At 40.5% G+C, this 26,825-nt stretch overlaps 1 protein-coding gene across 1 annotated transcript; it reads right to left on the bottom strand.

Annotated features, from left to right (window-relative positions):
- Positions 1–12,316: 12,316 nt before the first annotated feature.
- Positions 12,317–26,192, bottom strand: LOC136989195 (uncharacterized; the record flags this gene model as incomplete). Its single annotated transcript, XM_067287280.1, has 17 exons — positions 12,317–12,684; positions 12,799–12,881; positions 13,068–13,317; positions 13,679–13,861; positions 13,937–14,040; positions 21,194–21,371; positions 21,437–21,545; positions 21,615–21,669; positions 21,798–21,958; positions 22,078–22,163; positions 22,242–22,328; positions 22,603–22,674; positions 22,743–22,904; positions 22,972–23,111; positions 25,137–25,281; positions 25,338–25,518; positions 25,585–26,192. Coding segments are annotated over 17 exons (2,784 nt in total), but the record flags the coding sequence as incomplete, so codon positions are not given.
- Positions 26,193–26,825: the final 633 nt, after the last annotated feature.

The following is a 26,825-nucleotide window of genomic DNA, read 5'->3' as shown; positions in this document are numbered from 1 at the left end:
CGTTTCGTTCGTCTGTCTTCATATAAGGAATGATTGGGAGTTCGTTAAAAACGATGCCCTCGAGTTATCAGCTATATGGAATATTAAACCTTCTTTTCCCCAAAAAAGATTGCATGGTGTGAAAAAATTCTTCGATGAATTACAGATAGATGAGAGCATTGAAAACAGCGAACAATGCTTCAAAGTCGAGGTGTTTTATAAAATAATGAATGTAATATGTAGCTACGCCACTGAACTGGTGTCAGCGTATTCTATCTTAGGTCACGAAGTACTGTCCTCTAAGAACGAATTCGATCATCGTACGGATCAAGTTGATCCGATCAAATCCCTCACACATTACAATTTTATTTATGTACCAGTCAGCTCTCGAGCAGCAAGAGTTGTAAAAATGCACATTTTCTGCCACTTTTGAGGACTTTTTTTTTGGTATAAAATACATTAGAGCGTGAAAAATTGAAAGAAACGGGCCATTTTCACAAATGCGCGTATATAAACATAGGACGTAAGGGAACTGATAAAAGAATAGACGTAAACATATTAATTTAATGAAGAATGCATTACTCAGAAATGCCATGGCTATGCCGTTCTGCGGATGCCATTATCGGACACGATTGTTTGTTGGAAATAAAATGTCCACCAAAACTTTATAATTAAAATGGACAAATAACCTCCGTTACTCTGGCAGAGTTGCCAAACCTCTTCGGGACTGGCAGCAATTTTCTTTTACGGCTTCGATCGATTGTAAACGGTGACCACCAAAGAGGAAATTTTAGTCCGGGAAACGGGAAAAAGTCATCGGGTGCCGCATCCGGCGAATACCAAACCAACGGAACCGTATTTGTGGAATTTCTGGCCAAAAATTCGCCGCCGGCCATCGTGGCGGTACAAAATCCGCAAGTGTTCCGGTGACAAATCGGGTGGTTTTCTACGAATTGCTTCGAGAAACGTTCAAATAATATACTCTATCGACGATTGGGCAGTGGGGAGGAATTGTCCAGCGCGACACCAGGACAATGGAAGAAAATAGTCCACGTCACCTCTATGCATTGTCTGCCTTCCTCAAACGTCTCGTACCACTGGAAAACTCTCGTGTTTAACAGAATTTAAAGAAAGCAGTTATATCATTCACACGTTCCGGTACCCGTGTACCCGGCTTTAGCGTGGTATACTGCATCAAATAATGCGCCAAGTTTATCTTTATCGGGGCAAAAAATATAGCGAATTCAATTAACGATTTCTTCACAAATGGGAAAGAGAACGGAATTCACGTAATTTGTTAAACAGTAAGGTAGAAGCCAACATTCGTTATTCCAAATAGGCTACTGTATTTGGTCACATTGTTTCCTATATTAAATTCGGAGTTAAATCATGAGGTGCAGGGGGAACGAGTAATGGGAAGGTTAGGAGCCACGACAATTAGGGGAAATAGTTGAGATTTCCACCACGACGAATCGAAAGGTTTGAATGTAGAGATTTTGTGAATGTTTTGTCTTTTAATACTCTTCGATAGAATACCGAAATCGTGTATTTTCGAGATTTGGGGGTTATCTGGAATTTTTGAAAATTTTTAATCGAATCGACTTTTCGATCCACGCCTACGGAAATTTATATAGAAGCATATTACCAGGTAGAGAACGAGTCGACGGCCATAGTACGAAACCAATCGCCTTCTTCTGTTTTTCTATGGCATTAACGTCCACCGATTGATTTTGTAATTAACTCGGATCGTCATTCGAGCTTTCCGTTTTTCATTCATACGGATTTGTCGATTTTCTGACTCGTCCTTGCTTTCTATTTCCAGTTCCCACACCGGCAATTTTTTATTTCTACCTCTTTGATTTATCTTTACAATAAATGCATAAGTAAAAATCAAACTTATATTTACGAATAATTAAAAATATTTTGTTTGGGAGGCCGAGGTGGGACTCCCTGATAATGGCCCTTTTTGCCCGCGGGCTAAGGCGCCACTGCTCCATTGTAAGAATTATCACACGGGTCGAGGGTCACGCGGGTCGACGGCTTAATAGAACTAACCGAAAGATCGGTCGGGGGGTCGTATCGACTTTATCGACTGCACGCGAGAAGAATTGAGATTCGTCCTCGGCCAGGGGGCCGGGTATTGTAAAAGTCGACAAAAGAGACGGGGGTAGGCCGAGTTGCGGGAATAAATACTCTTTTAATACGAATCGTCGGGTAATTCTCTACCGAACAAATATTGCGTCAGCTAGTGACGCAATATTTGCATCTCCCGCCAATCGATCTTCAAAGATGCCGAAGACGTGGCAGATATTATATTCGAAAAATCATACAAAGTTTTCTGAAGTCTTAGCCAAACTTTCGGTTAATTAACTTATCGATTTATCATCGATAAAATCGATTTCCCGGTTAAATATGTTGGGTCCCGAAGAGTAATTACTCACTCGGAAAAAAAGAAAGCGGAGATCCGGAAAGATAAATCGACACCGGAACACAGACGGCAGAATACTTATTCCCGTCTTTCAAAATACGGTACGTTTTGATTGAAATTCGATAATTTTTTTAATGAATCGTATTATAAATTAGGAAGATCTTCGGGTTTTCTAAGCCAAACGACGTCTCGTTGCTTATTTCTAAAGTACAATACGTAAAATTAAAGCGGGAAAACAATGCATTTTCTTCTCCCGTAATTTGTTTTATCGTCGTCAGATGGCGCTTCCAGTTAATTCGGTGACATTTTTGTACGACGGTGAGAAATAAAGCCCGAAACGTAATGGCGCAAATTATTAAAATAAGTTTAATAAAAGAGGGACGAGCCCGGGTCGGTGCTCCTTTTACGATAATGAATATCGCTTTAAAAAATTTCTCGTGTTATCGGATCCGTTGGCATACATTTTACTTTAAACGGTACAAAAGAGATGCATATTTCGTGGCCAAAACGGGACGAAATAAATTCGTTTTTTTTATTTAATTACTCAACGGCCGTGTTTACGTAGTTATTTTTCCTCTAAATTTAATAATCTTCCAAGTCATTTTGATAGTTTGAATAGCGACGTCTCTTTAGAAAATGTTAACAAAAAATAAATAAAGAGAACGACTACTCGAGCCACGTTCGAAACGTTCCTTCCATTCACCGAGTTATTCTCCGAGAAAAGACGATAAATAAAATTGGAAAACGGAAAAAAAAATACTTAAAGAAATTGGTAAAAAAAAAAATAAAACTAAATTCTACCAAATTGAAAATACAGCACAGCAAAAGACATGGTGCAGGAGGGAAGCAATTCCGTTGCCGAACGTAAAAGTGTTTCTGGTTATAAAAACTGCAGTTTTAGCATTATTTCCGTCTCACCCTGGGTCATTCGCAAAATTTCTAAAGTTAACGCTTATAGGATTTACACGTAGGAACGATTGACTCGTGTCTGTGTTCTTCAAAACACCTGTCGAACCTCCTACTCGAGTATCACTTTTGCGGAAACGTAAAGAACTTGGAGGAGAAAAAAAGGCTTTAATTCCGTTATTATTTTTCTAAATAATAAAACTTTGTGCGGTTAGATATTTTTAGTTGAAATAATGAAAGTGAAAACACAGTATCTTACAAACGTCTCCCAGGAACACTCCGAACTTTGCTCAGTTTGAATACCACCGGTCGATTTTATCACATCTCGTGTGTGTGTGTGTGTGTATGTGTACACGTCCTAGATCTATTTATGGAAATCTTAAATACACTTACGTAAGATTCGCTGGCGTATTAATGAATTCTATATATATATATATATAAAAAATATAATCTCTGTTTAAAAATTGCCTCTCTAATTGCCGCGTGATGTAATTTTTTAAGCCAACTTAATACGGTAAAACAGTAAAGTCACAAAGGAATTGACACCGTCGTAAAAGCAATTCGAAAATGAGATATTTGTTGTTGCTTTTTAGAACTCGAGGGAAATTATTGATTGGTTCTTTTTAATATATAAACAGTACAATAAAGAGTTATGCAACGATGATTATTTGAGATGCATTAAATGTATTTCGAGTATTGTATAGATATAATTATACTCGTGTCCTAAAAGAACACGGGAGATTATTGTCCTTTAAATTTAGCATAGATCGAAAGTAACGAAAAGAAAACTCCATTAGAAACTCCGAAGATCAAAAAGAATCGACGATATTGTGTTAGCAATTCGATTAGTTTCGTCGTGTTTACGACACGAGAAGCGCATCGTGCCACGTTCCTAACGCAAACATCGCTAGTGTACTGTATTGTTCCTCTCGTCAACCTACTTAAATAAGGTTTTTGACTCGTCGCTTATCTTCATTTAATGAACGGATGTTGTAAAATTATTTTTGTAGTAATGCTCGATAATAAGAGCCATAAATAAAATAATAATCGATCGGTGCCGAGTAAAAGTAAGAAATTTTCGATTAATAATTGTTTACTCATTTAGACCATACAATAACAGCAGAATGGAGAGGAGAGGCTTTTTAACTTTAACTCAACAGGTGCAATTACTTTGATAACTCGGATATCGGGAGAAAACTAATAGTGGCTTTTACACGTACAGTTTAGGTACATTTCGCTCCTTTTTTACTATAGAAAATCGTAGAAGACCTTACGAATGTTCTGTGACGTAAAACTAAAAGGAAGCGTTGGTGGCATTTGACGTATCTTTCCATACATCAAATGCGAAACGTCAAAATTCAAATCCCCTTTGTCGCCGTGGATGGAAATTCACATCCTATCACAGAAATAAAAATAAGACGATTCAGCCATTTGTTATTCACATTTTTTTGTTAATGTAACCCTTGGTGCCAAGATGGCGGCTCGTCTCTGATTCCAGCAAGGAAACAGTGGGACGCACGTCCTAACCTATTCTAATAAATTACCATAATTATTAGCAACCAAATTATTAGAATAGGTTAGGTTAGGTAAGAACGTGCGTCCCACTGTTTTCTTGCTAGAATCAGAGACGAGCCGCCATCTTGGCACCAAGGGTTACATTAACCACATTTTTAATTGAAATTTACTCTAATGTTTTGTATTTTGAATCAAATTAAGTGCAAAATAACACTTCGAAATATTTAATACGTTTCTAAATTAAAGCCTCGTATACTTTAATCATTATAATTTAATTCTCTATCTCTCCATTTTCAATTACGACGAATTTTAAAATCATTTTTAATATCTTCCGTGTTACCACATAACAAAATACTCTCTAGTGTTTATTCACTTTGTTCTATTTCCGAGGAGAAAAGATATCTCCGTGGCTTTAAAATATACTAATGTAACGGTCTTTTTAATAATATAACATACTCAAAGTATATAGATTTAATATAAATACTATATATTTGTATTACTTAAGTATATAGATGCTATTAAGTACAGTACATAGATTAACAGTACTGTTATTTGATTTTCTGATATGTATAATTCGCAATCGACGTGGCTGGCTTGGCGATTTCCTGCAATCTTGGCATTTATCTTCCTTATTTTTATTACTCATTTCGCTACAATAAAGACAATTTTCATCCGCCGTACGTCTAAATAGCTCTGTTACTTTTTTTGTCCGTCTTTGCTACTTCCTTCATTATTTTCTTTTCGATTTCTAATTCAAATCGTTATTTCATCTCGATAATTTGATTTTCATTTCGTGTGTTTGCAATCCGTCCTCGGTGGCAACGATTTTGCGTTAGAAATTTGATGAGATTTGGGATTTAAATAAAAACCGTTAAAAGAACAAATATCCAAACTCGAAGGAATTATCTCTATTATCCGTATCTAAATTTCATACAGTAGACCCCCCTATAACGCGGTAGATACGTTCCGTGTTGTACGAGTCACTTAAATACACGAGCCAATTACAGCCCGACACTTGTGCAGTTTAGGGGCTACGGCTGTTTGAAAGGTTTTCTTCCATAAAATCAATCGATTATAGACTAATTTGACTCAACATTTCCAAATCACGTATAATTTTTTTGGGAATCATCCATATAAACTATGCTATAAACAAAAAATTGTAGGATTACTTACCGAGTGTGCACCGTTCGACGACGCCATTGCTTAAGCTGGTTTTCGTCGCGGAGTGGCGCGTGTTTCTTGATAAGTTATTTTTCTGCAAAAAATTCGCCGAACTTTGGAGACATCGTTAATACAAATATAATTTTTATGGTCGTTGAATAATAAATGCTTTTTAGTAGGTCCAGTGCTCGTTTAAACTCGACGATTTGTACAATATCCGCTATTGGTCCAGATTTGACCAATCCCGTCGCGACAGAGTCGGCGATGACGTTTTACCGTGTTATACGAGTCTCTTTTAGCGTGTTATACGAACACGATCGCCATTTTTTCGCCGTGTTATACGAATCCGTGTTATATGAACCCGTGTTACACGTATCTTCCACCTCTTGAGTTATTTTCTGTATTATGCTATTTACTTTAGTATCGATAACAGTAACCATTTATCTATGATTTTCGTACAATGATTCTCGATAATCATCAGTTTATCGTTAAGATATTAAATACAATGCCGTATTTTGCATACACTAAAACTTGTTCGCGAAACTTATATCAATTATTCCTCTTTCCCGCATTATACATAAAACTGTTTTCCTTAATTAGCAGATATTTCGCAAGTAACTGCGATACTTTAACGAAAATCCAACGATGAGTTGCCTAACTTTTCCGGCAAAAACACTTAAAATTGCGGTGGCGCCATCTGTTACAATATTTTATATATAAAAGAACTTTTTATATTGTTAATTATTATATAATGGAGGTTCGATAATGCGTGTATTAAATGGATCGGCGAGGATACGTCGGAGGTAAAGAGATTAAAATAATGCGATTCTATCGACAGTGGATTAAATTAAACCATAGAAAATTAAAAAATAATCGATACAAGTTTACGTCACAAGATTAAGAGAAGATTCCGACGTCTTAAATAAATCTAATTCCGGTTATTAAGAGAAAAGTAAGAAATATCCGTAAATTAATTTATTGCATAATGTATTTTAAATGGGGATAAAAGACGGCGTTAACTTTGTGTTCGATAAAGAATACGCGCTGGCTTCCGCCTCAAAATAAATCGGAAACACTAACAGAGCCTAGAAAACAACATGTATTACGCGTCGTATCTGTTTACTAGCAAAACTTCCGTTATGTATTTATTATAGTATTTGATATAGTCTTTCTATCTATAATTATAGTGTTTATTTCTTTCGATAAATGGTTCCTTGCAGACTTCTGCATCGTACTTTAAAGAATTCTTATAAATTTAATACAATTGAAAAGTTTCTGTAACGAACGAAAGTGTACAAATTATTTACAGGAAATTCTGCAGAACGTAAAGACGGACACTTGGGGTATTGTTGATTTACTACGTCGATAACACCAGATGTGTCGAAATTCGATTGTAAATGTATTTCTGTCGGGGAACACCTCCTACCGAAGTATCCTTCTAAAACACGAGAAACTCCTCTCGATTTCTGCCATGCTGGGGGAGATACTCGGACTGCTACAACTTTCTTCATACGTGCATTTCTTAATTCTCTAATATATAGATGTTATGCCGTATTCTTACGGGTTTCAGACATTCCAAATGCACGAAATTCATACCCTTATAATTATATATGCGTATCAATTACTTAAATTTGACTACTGTTTTAAAAAAAACCGCAACGAGTTGCTTAACTTTCCCGGCAACGTTTAAAACTGCGTGCGTTTTAAACGATCTTTTATTATTAAAAATTGTAAAGGCGTTAATCATTTTCCATTGGTCATTAGGCTAAAACAATAATAATATACTGCCATTAAGTTAATATGTTTATGTCGATTCCTTTATTAGTTTCCTTACGTCCTGTGTTAAAATTTTTGCGTTAATATTTTTATTTTTAATATAAACACATTTTAATAAAAACGTATCGGTACAAATATATTTTATAAAGTTAAATATTAATGACATTTTTAAAAAATGGTCAAAAGAGATGTAATATGGATGATTAACTTTCCTTTGGGCAATTTACTTGTAATGGAATTTGTTAGCTAGGTTTATATACGTGCATTTGTGGAATACATTTATCAAAAACTGTATATTTTTAAATATTTTGAGTAACTTTATGAAAATGGCCCGTTTTTCCCTACTTTAAAAAAAAAAAAAAAAAAAAAAAAAAAAACCATCCTCAAAAGTGACAAGAAATAAGATTATTTCTTAAAACTATGTTCATTGCACCTATTTAAGTACACGTGTTTGACTGTATTTTTCAAATTTCCACCGCAAGAGGGCGCTTTACGGTAGCGCCCTCTTGCGTATTCCTGCATCCATCAATATGCAAAATATGCATTTTGGTCCCTTTAATATATATATATATATATATTTTGTTATTTTTCTAATGTAGATTAAGAACTTGCCAAAAATGCTTACAAAATTTTAATTTATATTTTCAATAACAAATACATGGCTGGCGATTGTTCGAAATTTAGTAACTCCCAATCTTTGGAGAAAGGTTTGCCCTCGCTGCATTACGACCCGAAAGAGTCGCTGTGCAATATTTAGATGTAGAATACCCCCGTTAAATGGTGGGCATTATCACTTTCTATATATTTAAATCAAAATCCGCCCATCCCGGATATAATCCGGAATACTTTTTTGTGTCTTTCAAAACGTAACACAATGGACGGAAGTAACGTGTTTACATCTGAATCCATTTCGACAAAATAAAGTTTATCCAATCTGAATGTCTATGGCTCGATTTGCACGACGTTCTAAGTGTGTGACAAATAGGTCAAATACAAGGCCGCCTAGCGATAGTAATTTTTGATTTGGCATTATTCAGATTAGCCTAAATCGCTAGTATACTCGTACAGAGATTGTATCCCGATGTTAATATTGACATATCTTTGAGTTTTCCGAGAGTACGACAAGAAAAAATGGAGTGGACTGCAGTGTATATGCAATGGCATTTGCCGTCTCGTTAGCATTAGGTATCAAACCGATACAATTCGATATGACAGCAGACAAACGCGCTCTCATTTATTGAAAATATTTAATTCGTATAAATTAAAACATTTTCCTGAGATACCATTTAAAAGTGTCGTTCGAAAAATGACGAGGAAACTACGAAAAATAGCATTTTGTCTTCCATTTTTGACAACGTCCAAAATCACGAGGCTCTGTGTTCTTACTAGACGTTATATAGCCGTATTCCTTTACATAAACTTGAAAAACAATATTGTAACTGTTGAGTAGGTGCCGAAAGTTTGGACCTTCTAAATCCGAAGACAATTCATTTTAACGAGTTTTCAGGGGACGACCCCATATCAAACCCAATAAACACAAGAAAAAGTAGAATTTAATCATGATGTGTGTATGTAAATTCGCTATAGTGATGCATACGGTGGGAATAACCCTCCCCAATCTCGAAAAACATCCAATAAAAACGTTTAAAAATCTTTTTTAATATATATTAAAATTATTTAACTGGTGTCTCGGGATATGAATTTTTCAAATTTTTCATCCGACATTTCGCATACCAGTGTGACACGTCTTTTTCAGAAGTTGGCTCAAAATTGATTTCAAAATTTAGAAACTCCAAAATTGTAAACCCATAAATTCCCACTATCGTCCGTCCGTCTGTCCGTCATTCCTTAATTTCGAGAACGGAGTTAGATAGATGACCGGCACGACTCGATTGCTAAAAGAAAAGTGTACTGTACAGGGGCATGACACTACTAATTTGAAGGTAGAGATCATATATTTTAAATTAAATAAATTAAAAATTGCAGCCCGGTACTGCGACCTTCAAATGTTTAACTATACACTGCCCAATACCTTGGTTACATTAACCGTTCAAAACTTAGGCATTCAAATCTTTAAGAAAAATTTGGGTCCCTGAACACTGGGAGTTCGATGGTGGGTTCGCCCCTCGCCAGGACGAGCTGACCACGTGGAGTTTTCCGGGTTTTCTCCACGTCTGTAACGCCTAAATAGGGGCCAGTTACCCTTATAAAGACCTCCCGGAAAGCATTTCCCTAGGCAGAATTTCTTTCCTGTCACCATAGTTACGCAATTTAATATTATATTATACATTCCTCGATGCTAAATGTGGAAGTAAAGGTAGAAAACACCAGATCGCGTAAAGCAATAATAAGGACAAAGTAATAAATTTGATATACGGTAGATATTTTACGTGGAGAATATTGCCTTAACAATTACGTAACGGAGTTTTACGTACAAAGGGGCGAACGACGTGCGAAATTAGCCATAAATTAAATCTGTTACCGTCGATTATCTAAATTTAAAATTAAATTTCTCTCTGTGTGTTTCTTCGATCGATATTTCCGTCGTTTGAATATCAATCTCCTATCATCGTGACAAATACTCAAAAGCGCTTTTTATTACGGCCGTAGCCTGCGGCTGACGTATCCAAAAATACTCGAAAAGCAGGTAGATATCGGCTTTCTTTTCCGCCTGACACAACTTGTCGAATTTAACGGGCGTAACAATACGTTAGCGCCTGTATTTTACCAATCAAAATATATAAAGAATGCCGGTAGCCTGTATCTATACTCGCGTATAGAAAGTATATAATCTGTCTCGGTCGATCGACACCACCTAGGGCTACGGGTTTCATCGCTTTATTAAAATCGCTATTTATTCGCCGTAAATAATAATAACGATATTTTTAAAATTTAATTCTTCCGATCGATTTGAAATTTCTCATACAATTTCCATTTTATACCATACAAATGGCGGAGTAAAGAAGCTACGGTTTACCCTAAATATTTGAACGTAAGCGCGGTAAAAATTTAATGACTTTCTTCTATCTTGTCCGAAATTTTTAATATCGGAGGGAAGTTTTCAATTATGCAAATTCTCAGTTAAAATAGATTGCCGTGTACCGGAGAAAGATATAGCGGTGCCCATAAATTTTCGTTAAGCCACGTGCCGTGCGCGTGGAGGACGGACAATACGAAACGATTGAACCCGGACGAAGACACCCACGCCCAAATTTGCCGAAAATGGAGTGGTACCGTCGTATCTGTGTGGCTAAATCGTTCCGTATTTCCCGGAAGGTGACCAAAGGAAGGAATACAGTTGTCCCTTGATAGTCCGACGTTTTGTAATCCGACATGCTCAGTAGTCCGACGCACCTCTCGTCAAGGTCACCGTAGTCCCCGTCTTCAAAGTGTGAGCACAGTATGTACTGTACATATTTACATTATGTACAGTACATAATTAATCTACCTACGTTGTAGCATTTAGTTATAATGTTTATAAATTATTGTACGTATTGTATTATTTATGCCTATACATACTGAATGTACTGTACATTTATTGGCTTCCATATTTCTTTTAATAAGCACGTTTTAGTTAACCGAAATGGGTGTTTCATTTCCATATTCACTTAGGCAGCATTTTACTCATAACATGTAGGAATATTATAGGCTACTGCTAGCAAAACAATGCCAAATATGTAATCACTTTCGGTAATCCGACACCCCTTCGGTTCCATACCTGTCGGATTATCAAAGGACAACTGTATTTACGAACCTTTTCACCTAAGGATTTACCAAGCGAATTTTAAGTTATAGTTTCGTATCGGACGGAATCGAATGGCCCCTACGTCGGGACGTGCGTAATCGAATACGAGCTATATTAAATTATTAATTTCCATTAAATATTTGTAATTTCCGACCGGCATTTCATTAAACGCATTTTTCCGGGGTAGAAATGCCGTCGTCCTTTTATAACAAACGTCCGAGACGATAAATAATTTCCCTCCCCTTTTATCGACGTAATCGAGATGGGGGGAAGCCGGGCGGGATCTTTCGACCCCCCGCGCATAATTCCCCTCCTCTTCCGCAAATTTATATCTTTGGCATTTTATTACGCCGCGAACACATTTCACTCTCCTCCTCGCCGCATAATTGTCGCCCTACCGTCGTCTTCCCTTCTATAACTGATAACGTCTTATAAAATAATACCGGAATACCGGTAGCTGCTTTTCCCCCCAGAATTAATTTTCGTTTAAAAAATACACGAGTTAAATTCGACTTTTATTCGTTTAATCCGTATTTTTTTTTTTTTTTAAATAATAACAACGTCAATTTCCGAATTGAAATTCGGGAAAGGTCCCCAGGAAACAGAAAAGGTCGGATCCTCCCCAGTAGCAATTTTTAATCCCGGATTACCGAATCGGAGAGGGATTTAAATGGTTAACGGATGCCATCGTAATTAAACTTGCATTATTTAGTAATGGGACGGTTTACGTCCCGTCGGTGGAGAAGGTCAAAAAATGAGAGTTTGCAAAGAAAATCTGCGAGAAAAAAGGAAACAAAAAAAGACGATTTCTTCGTTTGCTTTCCTCTTTATTTTCTTTTGTCTGTGGACGTCGCGGAGATTAAATAATTCCTCGGAAACTAAAATTAAAAAGTCGCGTGTGCGATAACGTCGGTAGTTTACAAGTAGGAAAGAATCTTTAAGAAGGATTAAAAGACGTTTTTTATGGCCGCCGGATTTGCAAAAATATCGAGGGTCACTGTTGACTTTTGTCCTGAAAGTTTTTGGCGGACAGAACCAGGTCGGGTTGAACACAGTTTTGATTCTGGCATTTTTCGATGTACGAGGGATGAATGGAGTAGATTCCGGAGTCTTCCTGCTGCATCAGCGTTTCCAGGATTTTCTCTTTGCTAATCACTTTCGTGGGCAAGATGTACTGCCAAACCAAAAGAAAAATTCTTTATCTCTCTTAATTATCCAAAAATTCCCTCCCCGCCTCTAATTGCTTCCGGCGTTAATACGGTCGAAGGCGCGGACGATTGGTTCTTACCTGAACCAGGTCTTCCGGAGATATCTCGTTCAGTTTCAGGTCTCTTATTAATCTGTTCATGGTGAATTGCAGCTCCTGTTTATCTGCATTCGATAAGAATTATCAAACCTTATTACTTTGCTTTTTATTTATTTATAAAACAATTCCGAATAAAGAGTTTACCGGTGTTTCGCGAGTAGGGAATAGGACTAAATTGTTTGTCTTACAATTTACATTAACACCCGGCCAAAGAAGAAAAATTCGGTTTTTATAAGCTATTCTTTACTTACCTGGACATCTCATGTTTTTGACTTTGTTTTGCGCCCACTCGTACATGATTTCGAATTTCTTAACTTCGGCGATGTTCAGCTTCCGGCTAATGATTGTCTGAAGCATGGATTCCGAAAGGCTCAAGAAATCTTTTCTGCAAAACAGCTGAGAAGCTTTTTGGTCCACGTGTTGCAGAATCATGGTCATCAGTTCCGTGGCGGCCGTGTACCTCCAGTAGTAATTTTCCAAAGCGTTTAACATGGAGCAAACCTTTTACCATTGATTCCATGAAAAGAAAACAATCCCTTCTGTAATTCTTCGCTTTTAAATGGCTAAACTAATCCCCCGATAACCGATACTGTTACCTTACACGTCGTGCCTTAGCGTAGACACTTAAATATACGGAGGAACACACTCGTCTACGCGTAAACGGAATTAACCGAGTAGCCGAGGAAGGTTAGTGTCGTATTTTAAAGTTGAGAGATATTCTTTTAGTTTTGTTTTAATGAAACACGAGTTATGACTTTAAGAACGTCTAATTCGAAGATCTTATTATAATGCCCCATCCTATTATTATCCCGTAGCTGAAGGAGAAAGTAAAATAAGGAATAAGAAGAGAAGAGCGTCGTACCACGGATATTCTCAGGTGTTGTTTGACGTGATGAAAGCAAGCCTGGAGTAACTCCGGAAGATCGTAGTGTTCGGCGGCACAGATCAGACCGGGGATGGCATCGCAGGTGAGAGGACAGGATCCGCTGTGCAGGTACTCGATGAGGGTGCGAAAGGTATCGCTGTCGAACTCGATGATATTAAACTACGAGTTGGAAAATCCGTGTCAATCTTTGCAGGGAATCGAAAATAAAAACCGTAAAAAGGACACCGTACTTGCCTCCGTTTTAGATAATTTCGTTTTGTCTATCTTCTGCTCATCCGCGCATACGCTTAAGGACACTACGGGAGACGTGGCTTCGTTTTTATCCGTTTTCTCTTTACCTAATTCAAATATAAAAGTCTTTCTCGTTACATTTATTTAAATATAATTCGTCTTAGAATTAAAAAGACGTCCGCACGTGGGCTAGGCGCCAACCACACAATACGACGTTCGTTCGTAAAAACCACTAATGAAGATTTATTAGTTTTATCGATAAAAACTTTCCGACTTAAAAACAATTTCCGGCCATTTCTTACGACTTTATCGAATTAAATACTTCGAATAAAGCCTAAAATATTTATTAATTTCGGTACAAACGATCAATAATTCGCTTAAGACGAAGGAAAAGTATTATTTCCCTTTACTAGAAAATTACCGAACGGAAAACCGATAGGAAGAGGAAAGTTAGATAAACAGAATCACCGGTCGACGATAGAAAAGAAACGGGAGGAAAGACTCGACCGGTTTAATTGCTATAACGGGAAAAATTAAAAGAAAACTTACAAGAAACGTACTCGGAGGGAAAACGAAGGAAGCAATTGCACAATACAGAAGTAATAAGACGTGCGAGTTTATTAAATACCGCCGCGTAAACAGGTCGAGTTTTCCGCGAGAACTAACTTTACACACGAAAAAAAAATTGGTCAATGCGTAGATATTTAGAAGAAGGTCGAAGGTCGAAGCCAAGGAATAGTTTCGACCGTCGTTCGTTCTTTTTTTTTCGGTTCCCGTCGATATTGCAGCATATTTTGGAAAAGCAACACGGTCAGAAACATAATATAATTTAGCCTAAAGAGAACGGTGTTTTTATTACGGTAAAACTTAAAATACCAAGCGACGTTTATCATTCTTTACGATTGATTACCATTCTCCGTGAGATGTTTACTGGCTTAAGCAAGCGCGGTGTCGTCGTCTGATAAATGTAACAGAACCGGAATAGAACGACAAAGCTTCCTATTGTTGCCCATTACTTACGAAAATTTTAAAATAAAACAGTAGGTGTTTTTTTATCGGTTAAATATATTATATTACGAAAACTCTCGACTTCCAAAACCAGGATAAAAAACTGTCGTCTCGACGTGAATGTCGATAATTACCGCAGCTATGGGCAGTTTCCTTGTCGTTTGACGTATTTAACGACTTCCGGGAAATGTTCTCGAATTATTCTTTTCTACGTAGAGCCTATCACCCCACGATCTATAAAATTACTTTTCGGTTTGTGGCCCGCATTTCTATCGATTATTTCTGCTTAAGATCAATCGATCGCCGTAATCACAATTTACGGTTTTCTTTATCGGTTAATAACTAACCGGATGGTATATCGATCTCGCCCAACTTCCTATGTCTTTTCATTTATTACTTATTTAAATTTAACTTACTTTGTATCGCATTCTTAAATCTCGCTACTCGAATTTCTCTCGCTTTCAGTTAAGATAGGTCCGAATGTTTCGGCTTTCTGTGACGAGTTTTAATAATGTTTTATTGTGTGGCCTGACCCCGTCATCTAAATAATCAAATATACAATGTAGATACATTGCGTAAACGTCCTGACCTCACCATCCCCACTGCAGTATAAGCTTATTAAAATTATTTGCTGGATGAATTCAAATCTTTAGTTGGTTAATGTTACCTATGGTTCCAAGATGGCGGCTCGTCTCTGATTACAGAAAATAGAAGGGAAACAGGGGACGCACGTTCTAACCTAACCTATTCTAATAAATTACCATAATTATTACCAACAAAATTATTAGAATAGGTTAGGTTAGGTTAGAACGTGCGTCACCACTGTTTTCTTTCTTCTATTTGCTGGAATCAGAGACGAGCCGCCATCTTGGAACAATAGGTAACATTAACCCTTTAGTCTTGGTTTTCGAGAAAACTATTTACAGATTACGACTTCGATCTACTGGAATTCCAACGTCATTAAACTATTTTATTAATAAAATGCCTAAAGTATTCGTCAAAGTGTACAATGGTTTACAATACGGAGATTTATTGCCACCGTCACCTTATGAGAATTCCACGTTAGTCGCCATTTATGAAAACTGTAAATTACAGCTTATACCGTAATCTCGACTTTTGTTTTACAAAATAATCGTTAAAATCCAATTATAATTGTACGTGAAACGGGAAACGGTACCAAAACTGCGTACAGGTCTTTTAAGGTTTATTACAAATTGGTTTCAAAACCATCCGATCCTTTAGCACGTAATTGTTATAGTAAATGTTGCTGTAAAGGAGATGTCGACTAAATTAATAAACGAAGTTTCGCTGAATACAATATTTAATTCGTGCTCGCATCGTCGTCCTACGCTTTACGTGTAAACAGCTTAATATGTTTAATTCTGCCATCCGGAAACAACTTACCGTGGGAAATCTTCCAGAGATAAATGATATTTTATTCCTCTGTTTATTTATGAAACTAATTAAGAATACTCTTACTAAATGTCCGTAATATTTCACTACTTTTGTAAACGTAGTAAATATTATACGGTCGAACCTCTTTATACGTTTTTCCAGGAAACCCGAGAAAAAATGTACAAGCGAAACTACTGAATCGCTTTCAGCGAGAAAGTGCTGTGGAACACCTAAAAATGTGACTTACAGCGGCAAAATCGTGTAGACCTAAAAAAAACCGTATAACCGAAGTGTTTTATAACGGAGAAAGTACAGCGCAGCATATATTTAACGCATAATGAGCAAAAGAAATAAACATCGGCACGGCCGAGGAGGACTCATTCCAGGAAGACATGCAAAACTGGCCACTATTTAGGTGTTACTAACGTGAAGAAAACCCGGAAAACTCTACGTAGCCAGTCCATTGGCCACGCGCGAATTCACGACCGAGTACTGGTATTTATCCACTCGGCTACTGGAGGGTATTTTCTTCTTAAATTTTTACCAATAGATGGCGCTTCATGTAAAGCCAGCAATCGAATATAGACAGAAATTAATTGATATGTAGAAATGCCATCGATATTTTGGGGTGATATGTACGACATGATCTAAGTTAAAAGTGTTTGAACGTAACTGCCGAGTTTCGTAGCAATTGGTCGAACGGCGTAGGCGTGCATAGCGAACAAACAAACATCCTCACTTGATATATATAGTGAAAAGATAAATTACTAGCAGATGGGCCCAGCGTTGCTCGGGCAAAAAACAACAAACATTAAAAATATTAGATTTTTTCGTGCTTCTAAACCTTCTATTAGATTATATTATAGTATTTGATTTATATAACTACTGTACAAAGGTTATCTTACGTAAGGGTTTAAAACACCAAGTTCCTAATGTCATGTATTGAAAAAGTTTTTAAACTGTGTACAGTACTGGAATAAATAATTTTTAAAATGTGTTAGATTGGTCACTCGGTGTGATAAACCGTTACGTAAGATAACCTTCGTAGTTATATAAAATCAAATACTATAATATAATAAATATTAAAACAAAAAAACATATAAAAAATTTGGTTTTTAGCACACCATTGCCGCGTTTACCAGGATACTCGAACGGTACGAAATGGCACAGTTTCATTGGTCAAGTAGACACCAATTGAAAATGTGATATCTTAACTTTTTTCAAATATAATTTTTTTCTCTACCTCTTACAAATTATTCCATTCTCAACCGAATATCAAATGGTCATCTGACAACGAATCAAATTTCGCGAAAAACGGACCAACTATTTAAACTCGGCACCCTGGAAAACCATTTAAAAATCATATTTTGTGAAGGCCGGTAACCTCGTATTTTGGATTTTCCACTGCCGCTGGTCCGATAGAAAAAAGGGGCTGTTGGGGAAGGCGATTGAAGTAATTCGAGTAAAAGTAGTCATTGACCTTCTCCGGGAAGATAGGATGGTCAACGACTACTAATTAATACCCGGGTTTCTCAAACGGGATCCCGGGATCCCGTTTGAGAAACCCTAATTGTGATGATGTCACAATAAATAATCGCTCGTTAGAATTAGTTTGGTTTATTTGGTTATGGTAACGCGACACGCGAGCGATCTGCCGTGGTAGATTTCAGGAAGACTTTTATAGGAAGCTGGACCCTACTTAGGTGGAGAAAACCCGGAAAACTCCACGTGGCCGGCTCGTTTTCCATGCCCCCAACCCACGACTAACTACCAGAGTTCGGTGGTTTTATGCACTCGGCTGGAGGGCGCTTATTAGAATTAAGTAAGTACCGTCCAGAAATGAAAAAACCCGAGTCGTTAGATGTGGGAAATTAAATACTTATAAATTTTTTCACAGAATAACATTTTCCATTGCAGGCAGGCAATTAAGCGCATCTATTTCTCGCTACATCATTGTCGCAGTAATTAAGTGACTATAATACATGTATTTTAAAATTATATAAGAATTATATTTAGTTTATTATTTTGCCAATAGATGGCGCTACGTGTAAATCAGCATTTCTAATGTAGAAGGAAATCAATTGCTTTTCAGAAATTCAATAGATATCTTGGGGTAGGATGTACGACATTCTCTAAGTAAGGGGTATGTAAACGTATCTGCACAGTTTCGTAGCAATAGGTCGAATGGCCTAGCAGTGTATAGCGAACGAACAAACAAACATCCTTATTTGTATATACACATTATACTACAATAACTTGAATTCCAAACCCTAAAAGCTAAAATGGAATTTTATTGAGAGTTGTACATAAAAGAAATTCAGGTTTAAACATATGAGTCCCCCATCGCATAGTGTGTAAATCTGGCAATCTAGACGGAAAAAAATCAACTTTTCAACTTAATCCAAAGTGTTGATTTATTTTATATCTCGATGGTAGACTGTCCATAGCATCCTGGAACGGAGTTAAGTTTACTCGAAATGCCAAGAGGTAGCTGAGGTACGCGTCTAAATTTGATCCAACTTGAAACAGGCACGCAAAGCTCTGCATATGGCGCTTGCCTACGTCTAGTTGGCTCAACCTGCGTGCGCCCACTAACAATATTCGGAGTTTATTGTACGTTCGAATCATAATTTATATAGATTTTCCTTATTACCGCTGGTTGCGGTCCTAAGTCTAAAAAGCAAAAAGTGCAACACTTCAGTCGACTTGCCAAGAACCGAGTTCGATCACAAAAATTAAATTGAGAAAGAAGAAAGATGGAAGAAATTAAATTAAGGAAGCCTACACAAGGGAGACACGTCCTTTACCTCCAACACTATGCACGGTATCCAATGCCTGCCAGCCTTTATAAAAAAAAAAATCATCTTTTTCGGAAGAATACTATTGAAATTTGCATCCTCCCAATTGGGCAATACTCGGAAGAAGCCCGAGAGGCGAGGAACGAACATGACAGACAGTTTAGTGAAATATTTACGAGGAAAACATGGAGAAGAGATACAAATTCAGTCTTGCCGGACAGACTTATCGCCTCAGATTCGCTTTGTAAGCATCTTATATAAACAAGCATAAAAAATGAATCCCGAAATATTAAATTTATTACAGAACGAGGAGGAAAGAAAGAATTCTGTCGACTCATTAGACGAGTGTAGTGTCATTAGTGATACCCATTAAGTGTTTTCTTATTCTTTTTTCGATTTCGCTTGCATACTAATGTCTTTTTCTATTTATTATTTTTCAGGATTGTGATTTTATTAGGATTAAGCACAATACTAAATACAAATATCTGTTATTTTATATGACTAAAAATGAGTTTTGCAGATTGATATTTATGTAGTACCTTAATTTTTTTAAATACATTTAATTACACGTACGATTATTGGTATTTGTACTTTATTGGTAAAAACTACCGAAGAATAATGCTTTATATTTGCATTTAGAATTTTTCATCCCGGGTTGCCAGATTTACACACCGCGTAGGCAGTAATTTAAATTACAAACTAGGAAAATGACCACTTCAGGCATGACGTCGGCTTAGGTAAAATTACGACCGTCGGTTTAACTTAATTATAAATCTAGAGGTGGATTAAATTTAAATAATTTTTATTATTTAAATTTAAAATTACGTGGAAAATATTTAGAGAAATTCGTTTACCCTACGAATTCTAATTCGAATATCTTATAAAGCAACGAATTCGTGGGCTTTAAAAATACGTAAGTTTAAACGACGACAATTAAATTACTTCACACATTTAAAACCAGCGGTCATTTATTGCGATCGGGCCGCAGAATCACCTAACTTCCGGCTTGGACCGGAAGTTAGGTGATTTTTTTTACAGAGAGTCGTTCGAATAGTACTAAAACAAAAGCTGTGGTTATCGTCTTAACTACCAACAATCGTCGGGTGTATTAATTCTCCCAACCAATAAACTTCGTCTACCCAACTGTAATGAAAGGACGAGCCAGACAGAAGAATATTTGTTCGGGCTCCTATTTAGGTGTTATTATAGTCTGTCTACCGAAAGAATCGACTCGGGAGCAACGCCACGCGTCATGTCGCTTCGGTTAAACCAGTCGCGCACATTCCGTAATGATGTCGGCACTTTTCGCTTAATATGTCAGGCGTGCGTTAATTTTATTTTCTCTCACTAGATGGAAGAATGACTTTTCCATTAATTGTGTTAATTTTTTTATAGCATTCATTAAGTGTAAAGAATCGAGTGTTTAACTACTACTATAGCAAACCCCCTGGTATCCCAATACCAGAACGCCAAGCTTCCGTAACATTGTTTATATTGGCGGCCACATGTTTAACAAACGAGGAAAACACCGGAAATAGCTTGCCACAACTAAGCGATCGATGGCCGATGCTCATTGGTTAATACCCAAGTCGATTCTTTCAACACAGACAGTAACGAGAAGAAAACCCGGAAAAGTCCACGTGGCCGTGACCCGCGACTGGCGTTTGGTGGTTTTATTCACCGGGCCACCGGTGACGCGACGAAGTGGGTGCTTATTTACGAAGAGCGTAGCGGAATTATAATTTCAAACAGAACAGGCCGACACTCGCCCAGCCCACCGATGGCCGAGTGGATAAAACCACGAAACACCGGCAGTCGAAGGTGGGTCGACGCCAGGACTCGGGTTTTTTGACGTTAGTAACACTTAAATAGGGACCGGGAGCATTTCCCCCAGGCCATTGCCATAAACGAATAAAACTAAAACCACACCCGCCGACCGAATTTGAAATACCATCATTTGTAATGCCAGTAATTTCTTTATTTATAACGGGCAATCCCGCTCTGTTCCGCGGCAGTTAGGCAAGAAAGGGGCTTAAATAGTAAAGGGGAGAATACTCACAATTGCATTCGCTCTGCCACCTCTTCAGCCCTTCCGGTTCCGAAAGAAGTTGGTCTTTGCTGGAGCTGCGACTGCCCAATCCCCAGTTCTTCCAGTTTCCCAGTTTAGAAAAAGCGCGGATCATCATGGGACTGCTGGGAGCGCTCTTGGTCCTGGGAGCTTCGTTCATTTCTGGAACCTGTCGACGGGTAAAACAGAGAGAGTGGTCGGGTTCTTTCTTCTTCCGGTCGACGTTGTCCTTACCTGTAGGAAATTGCTGGATTTGCCGGGAACGTTTAACGTTATCTTATCGATCGTCAGGGTGTTTTGGCCGAATCCCGTGCTGAATCCGTACAACATCTCCAGAAAGACCCTGAAAATCGGCAACGGGTGTTTCGGGCGGTCCACTTTAATTAAAGGCGAAAAGAAGAGAAACAATTACCTGCTCCTGACCCCTAAAATGGCTCTGACGGCGTATATTTTGGTCTTGCGTTTACCTAAAGTTTCGGACGGAGTAGTTAGTATGGTAATTAAAATTAGTGTTATAATTAAAACAATAGTATTGGCAAGCCCGACTTATACAATTGTTAGGAGTAACGGCGGTCGAAGGATGGGGAATACGTACCTGGTCCCACGTTGAATGCCACGTCGCAGAAAACGGAGTCGGAACAGAAGGATTTGGCGAAGTCTTTAGCCAGCTGCTCGGGACTTTCGAAGGTGTCTCTGACGCTGTCCAGCAGAGGACTGGAAGGCCTGGTGTGTCCTATGGGTCTCCACGAACCCCTCCTGCCGAAAGAATGTGAATACCACTGTTTTATCCTAAATAAGGACCTCCCACGGCCGATCGATTCCGTTTAAATATCCGCCGGAGCAATGGGAAGTGGGTTGGGCCGGGAAGAAATTACCTGTAAGGCTTGGGAAGTTGTCCCGTTTCGGCGTGGTTGTGGAGGTTGGCCACGATCTCCTCCAGGATCTGAGTCTTGGTCCGATCCTAAAACGGAAAATCGCCCGGTTTAGTGGCGGGAGCGTCTCCCCTTGCGAAATTCGGACAAGATCTGATGGGACTAACCTGCATTCGAACGAATTTTGGAGCGGAATAACTGGCTCTTTCTCCGTTTACTATCTTGGTCAGCAGCCATTCCCTGAAAACGGGGCCCTGAAACACCAGAAAAACTACTCGTTTCGGCCTCTTTCCACTCATCGTATAAAATTCTGATTACCAGTTTTGTGTTTACCGCATCGTTTCTTCCGTCCGTCAAGTTTCCAATTAAATTACTTTTATTATTTCAAGTTTTCTAAATCCACCGCGGAAATTCCGCCGGAAAAAACTACCCGGAGAGCGGAAACAATTCCCCCACTTTCCAGCGCTGGAACCGGAAGGCGGTGGGAATGGGCGCGCGTGGCGGGAGTCGGAAAGAAGAGAGACTCACCTTGGAAAAAGTGGATCGGTGCCAAAGATAAGGCTTGTAGGACTTGACTTCGTCTCTGGAAACGACGGACACCTTCTCGAGAGAGGGATAGAGTCTTAGTTAAAAGTGGACACCCTGTCCGAAAGAAAAGGGAAAGTTACCTGGTAGGTGGTGGGATCCGAGCGGTCTTCCGGGTCGGTGCGGACCACCACGAAGGTGTGCAGAAAGTGCGACTTGATGCAGGCGGGTGAGAATCTGGTGTCTCTGGCCTCCAGAAAGACCACGCAGACGATGTCGTTGCCCACGTGCCTCTTTTTCTGAAGCTACCGCGGACGACGAATTAGTCACCCCTCCGTCCGACGGAGAGAAGATTCCGGAAAAGTAACTCACCTTCTGAGGATCATGATCTTCGTGGGGCAAAAGAGTGGAGACGTGGAACATAATCTCGATATTCCTCCAGTGGGTGTACACCGACTCCGTCCCCGTCAGATCGTGAACCGTGTCCAGACCGCCTTTGTAGCGATCGAATCCTGCGTCGGATCCATCTTTATAACCTCCGTCGGTATAATCCCGCCGCGGGCACGAAACTCCCTGGCTCCGCTCGTATTAAAAACGAACCGGCCCACCCGTTTCCCGCCAGAAATTCACCGATCCACTTTCCGAATTTTTTTCCGATATTCGTTAACCGCCATCGTTTCGGCAAGATCCCTATTTTCGCCGCCAGAGAAATGGAGAAGATAAGTGTGGTCTGCCGCACCCTTCTTACAAGTATTGTATAATTTTGCCACAATACCAAATGTAAATACATTTTACGCTGTATTACGTAAAAGCATCGATGAAGGACCGCTTTGTAGCAGTTCTTACTTGGTATTAAATGTAATACAATAAATAAAAACTTTTTCCCAAGGCAAAAGAACTTTTATACACTGCGAACTCCACCGTTTCTTATCCAATATTCGACTACTTTTCGTCGGTACTTAAATATTCAACTACACTTTAAAGAAATTTTATTAAATTACGAAAATTTGTCTATATTTAAAAAAAACCCTCCAGCAACGAGTTGCGTAACTTTCCAGGCTATTAAGAATAACTCTTACAGTATATTTTCAATAATAATAAATAAAATTGTGTGTGACGCCATCTGTTAAGATTTTTTTAACAACAAAATCTCATTAATTCCCATTCAAAATCTCATTCAAATCTCCCAACCCCTCGAACTTTAACCACCAAAATTTAATAAAAACTGGGAGGGTCAAATTTGACGCGATTCAAATACTTCCCAGCCGGGAAAGTAATATATTAAGGTACAATCTCGGTAGTCCGACACTAGTCGACTCATTGGCACAGTGGACGAGTGGCTGACTAGTTCACACTACAGTTCCCATTAAACGTTGCACGATATGGAGCTTAGATTAGACACGGAATTAAAAAGATGGCGGGATACTCAAAAGTTACGTTATCCCATAAATAAGACTGCACGATTTCCCATCAGATATACCGTGTCTCCCACTAAATTTCCCGGGAATCCATCGACTGGGGACACCGATTACCAACAAGGGCAGGCTGGGATATTATGACACAAACTATTTTTGCTAAATCGTCGACGTCGTAAAATCCGTTTACCTCCTTTACTTCTAATCTTTAATCCGACACCGTTTCGGTCCCATTTATGTCGGACGAACGAGATTATTGTGGATTTTAACACAATAGTTCGCTTTTACGTGGCAAGGAAAAGGGTTTATTATACTCGTAACCGCCGTAGTCGAATATGCCCTACGGCGGCGAAAAGAAAACTTGCCGAAAAGGTGGGTGGAAGAATACCCCCGCCGATCCATTAGAAACGGCGTAGAGTTTCCCGATTGTTTTTCGGGTTCGGGCCCAGTCCGACGGCGGAAGTTTACCGGCCTTCCGAAGGCACAAAAGGAAAACGTGGGAGGGAGCGGAGTCCATCTTCCGGGTGGGTTCTTCCGGATAATAGGAAAAGGGCCTAAAGGGGTTGCGTGGGTTGGTACGGAACGGAGAGAGTGAAAAGAGCGAGGCGATTCCGTCAGCGGACGGCCGAAAAAAGGGTGGTCCGCGCTTCTCGGTTTTTTCCTTCGAAGTGAGATCGGAGGCCGGAAGTGAAGGCCCGCCCGGCGGCCGAGTGGATAAAAACCGCCCGAGGCAGGTAGCGGGGAGGCCAATTTCCGAAATACGCCGGCCGTACGGGAACATCAGGCCGATTTAACGGATATTACTGGGAGGCGGAAAGAGAACAAAAGAATTTTTAATGGAGAATTTCGAAGGACGCTTCTATTTGTATAGAAGTCTCCGGTTAATAAAGCGCCGATTCGACCCGACCGTGGGGAATCACGTCGTTCTTCTTCCTCCTCCTCCGGTAGCAGCGCCTTCCGCCCTTCTTCCGACTAGGAAAATATTTGATCGGAGACGAGCGGGAATTCCGCACAAATTATTAGAAAGACCGGGGAGAGATAAAGGAAACTGCGGACGACGGCCGATCCGTCCCCACCGCGCGGAAACAAATTTGGCGCGCCGGAAGTAGAAACGGGGCCGACCTTTCAGACGCACTCTGTCGCCCAACAGGTGGAGAAACTCGTCGAAGAGAGGACCGTGCCGGCGGTTGCCCAGTATCTGTTCCTCGGTTACCTGACCCTCCTTGACGTAGACGACTCCCACCTTCAGCTCGGACTTGACGAAAGCCTGCAACGAAAGGAGTCAGCGGGATAGACTCCCCCGTCCCCCCTGGCGGCGCTTACCTGGTCCAACTTGACGAGTTCGTCCGGGGTGGACTGCAGCCGGCCCAGTTTGGGAAGCGGCTTGAGCCCGGCCTGGCGCCCGATGGCTCGCACCACCTCTTCCCGATCGTAGCGATCGGCGCATAGACCGGAAGCGGGAACCAAGCCGTGCAAGTTGTAACTGACGGTCCTCATCAGGATCCTGCCGGAGGCGAAGGAGGTTAGAAGGAGGGCGGCCAAAGTCCGTCCGGTGAGCGGCGGAATTTACCTAAAGTGGTCCCTGGAGTCGACCACCTCCTGCTTGAGGCTGAGGACGACCGGACCCAGCGACTCGTCGTTGGTGTAGTAGTTCCAGTGTTCCGTCCCATAGAAGTACTTGGCGTAGGTCTCTTCCTGGTAGCTGGTCAGTCGGAAGGGGCCCACCGGGCCCTCTTCCGGCCGGGAGGAATCGTCCCGGCAGCACTCCACCCAGTAGCCGGGAGCGGGTCGGATGCCGTGGGGATAGAGGGGACAGTGCGGACTGCCAGCGCAGGCGTGCACCGGAAGCGGAAAGTGCAGGGAGCTGGAACTCTTCCTCCTGGCCTCGGCGCAACCCAGACTCTGCCTCTTGAACTCCCTCAGCTTCTCGGCCAGTTCGGCTCCGGTGGTGCGCCCGGTGACGTCGACGTAGTGCGCCCGGCAGTACACCTCCTTTCCCAGGCGGCGGGCGGCCTCGCCGGCGGGCCGGAGCCCGCAGACGCGGCGCAGGCCAGGCAGCGCCGGTGGTACAAGTCGCCGCCCCCCGCCGACCCTTCCGGCCACCGACCGCCGCTCTCCCGGTCGGAGACGGGACGGTCGCAGACGAAGCACGGGCCAGACATCTACCGGACAGACGAGTCGTTAACCGCCGACGCGCTCGTGCCGACGATTTAATATATTCCGGGCGTTCGTCCCCCTATCGGCGGAAAAGTAAATCCCCGGCGCCGGAGATCGAGGAGGCCCCTTCCCGGAAAGAGGGGGCGGCCGCCGGACAATTATTAATTATTCCGGCCTCTGAACGTTAATTAAAGATTTTTCTGCCCGTATCGATCCACCTGTCTTTCTCGCCGCAGATAGTCGCCCGCTTCTCGCACCGTGGCGTTTAAGCTCGGTCTTTTCCGTCCGAACGGAAACCTTCCCGTTCTTCCGTCGGGCCAGAAGTTTTCCCCGCCCGAGGGCCGGGCGGACGTTCCACCGGAAATAAGAGAAAGGCGCACCCACCTGTGGCCGGCCGGATCCGCGTCCGGGGGCGGGCGACGACGGTCGGGCGCCCGACGCGCCGGCTCCGCCCCGACCGCTTCTCCTCTTCCCGCTCCTCCGCCGGCGTCTCCCTTCTTCCCGCGTCGTCCCGGCAACGGCCGGCCAATGGCGTGCGGGCGCGGGGATCGATGCCGCCGCCGAGGACGGCGCGCGCGGAAGAGGAGGCCCTCCTCTTTAATTTTTTGAAAGTTTCCGCTCTTCTCTTAATCGCTGCCAATTTCTTTCCTTCTT

The sequence above is a fragment of the Centruroides vittatus genome, unplaced genomic scaffold, assembly GCF_030686945.1.
Source record: "Centruroides vittatus isolate TY-2023 unplaced genomic scaffold, ASM3068694v2 scaffold_450, whole genome shotgun sequence".
Lineage (NCBI taxonomy): Eukaryota > Metazoa > Arthropoda > Arachnida > Scorpiones > Buthidae > Centruroides > Centruroides vittatus.
This window is presented reverse-complemented; position numbering and strand designations above follow the sequence as displayed.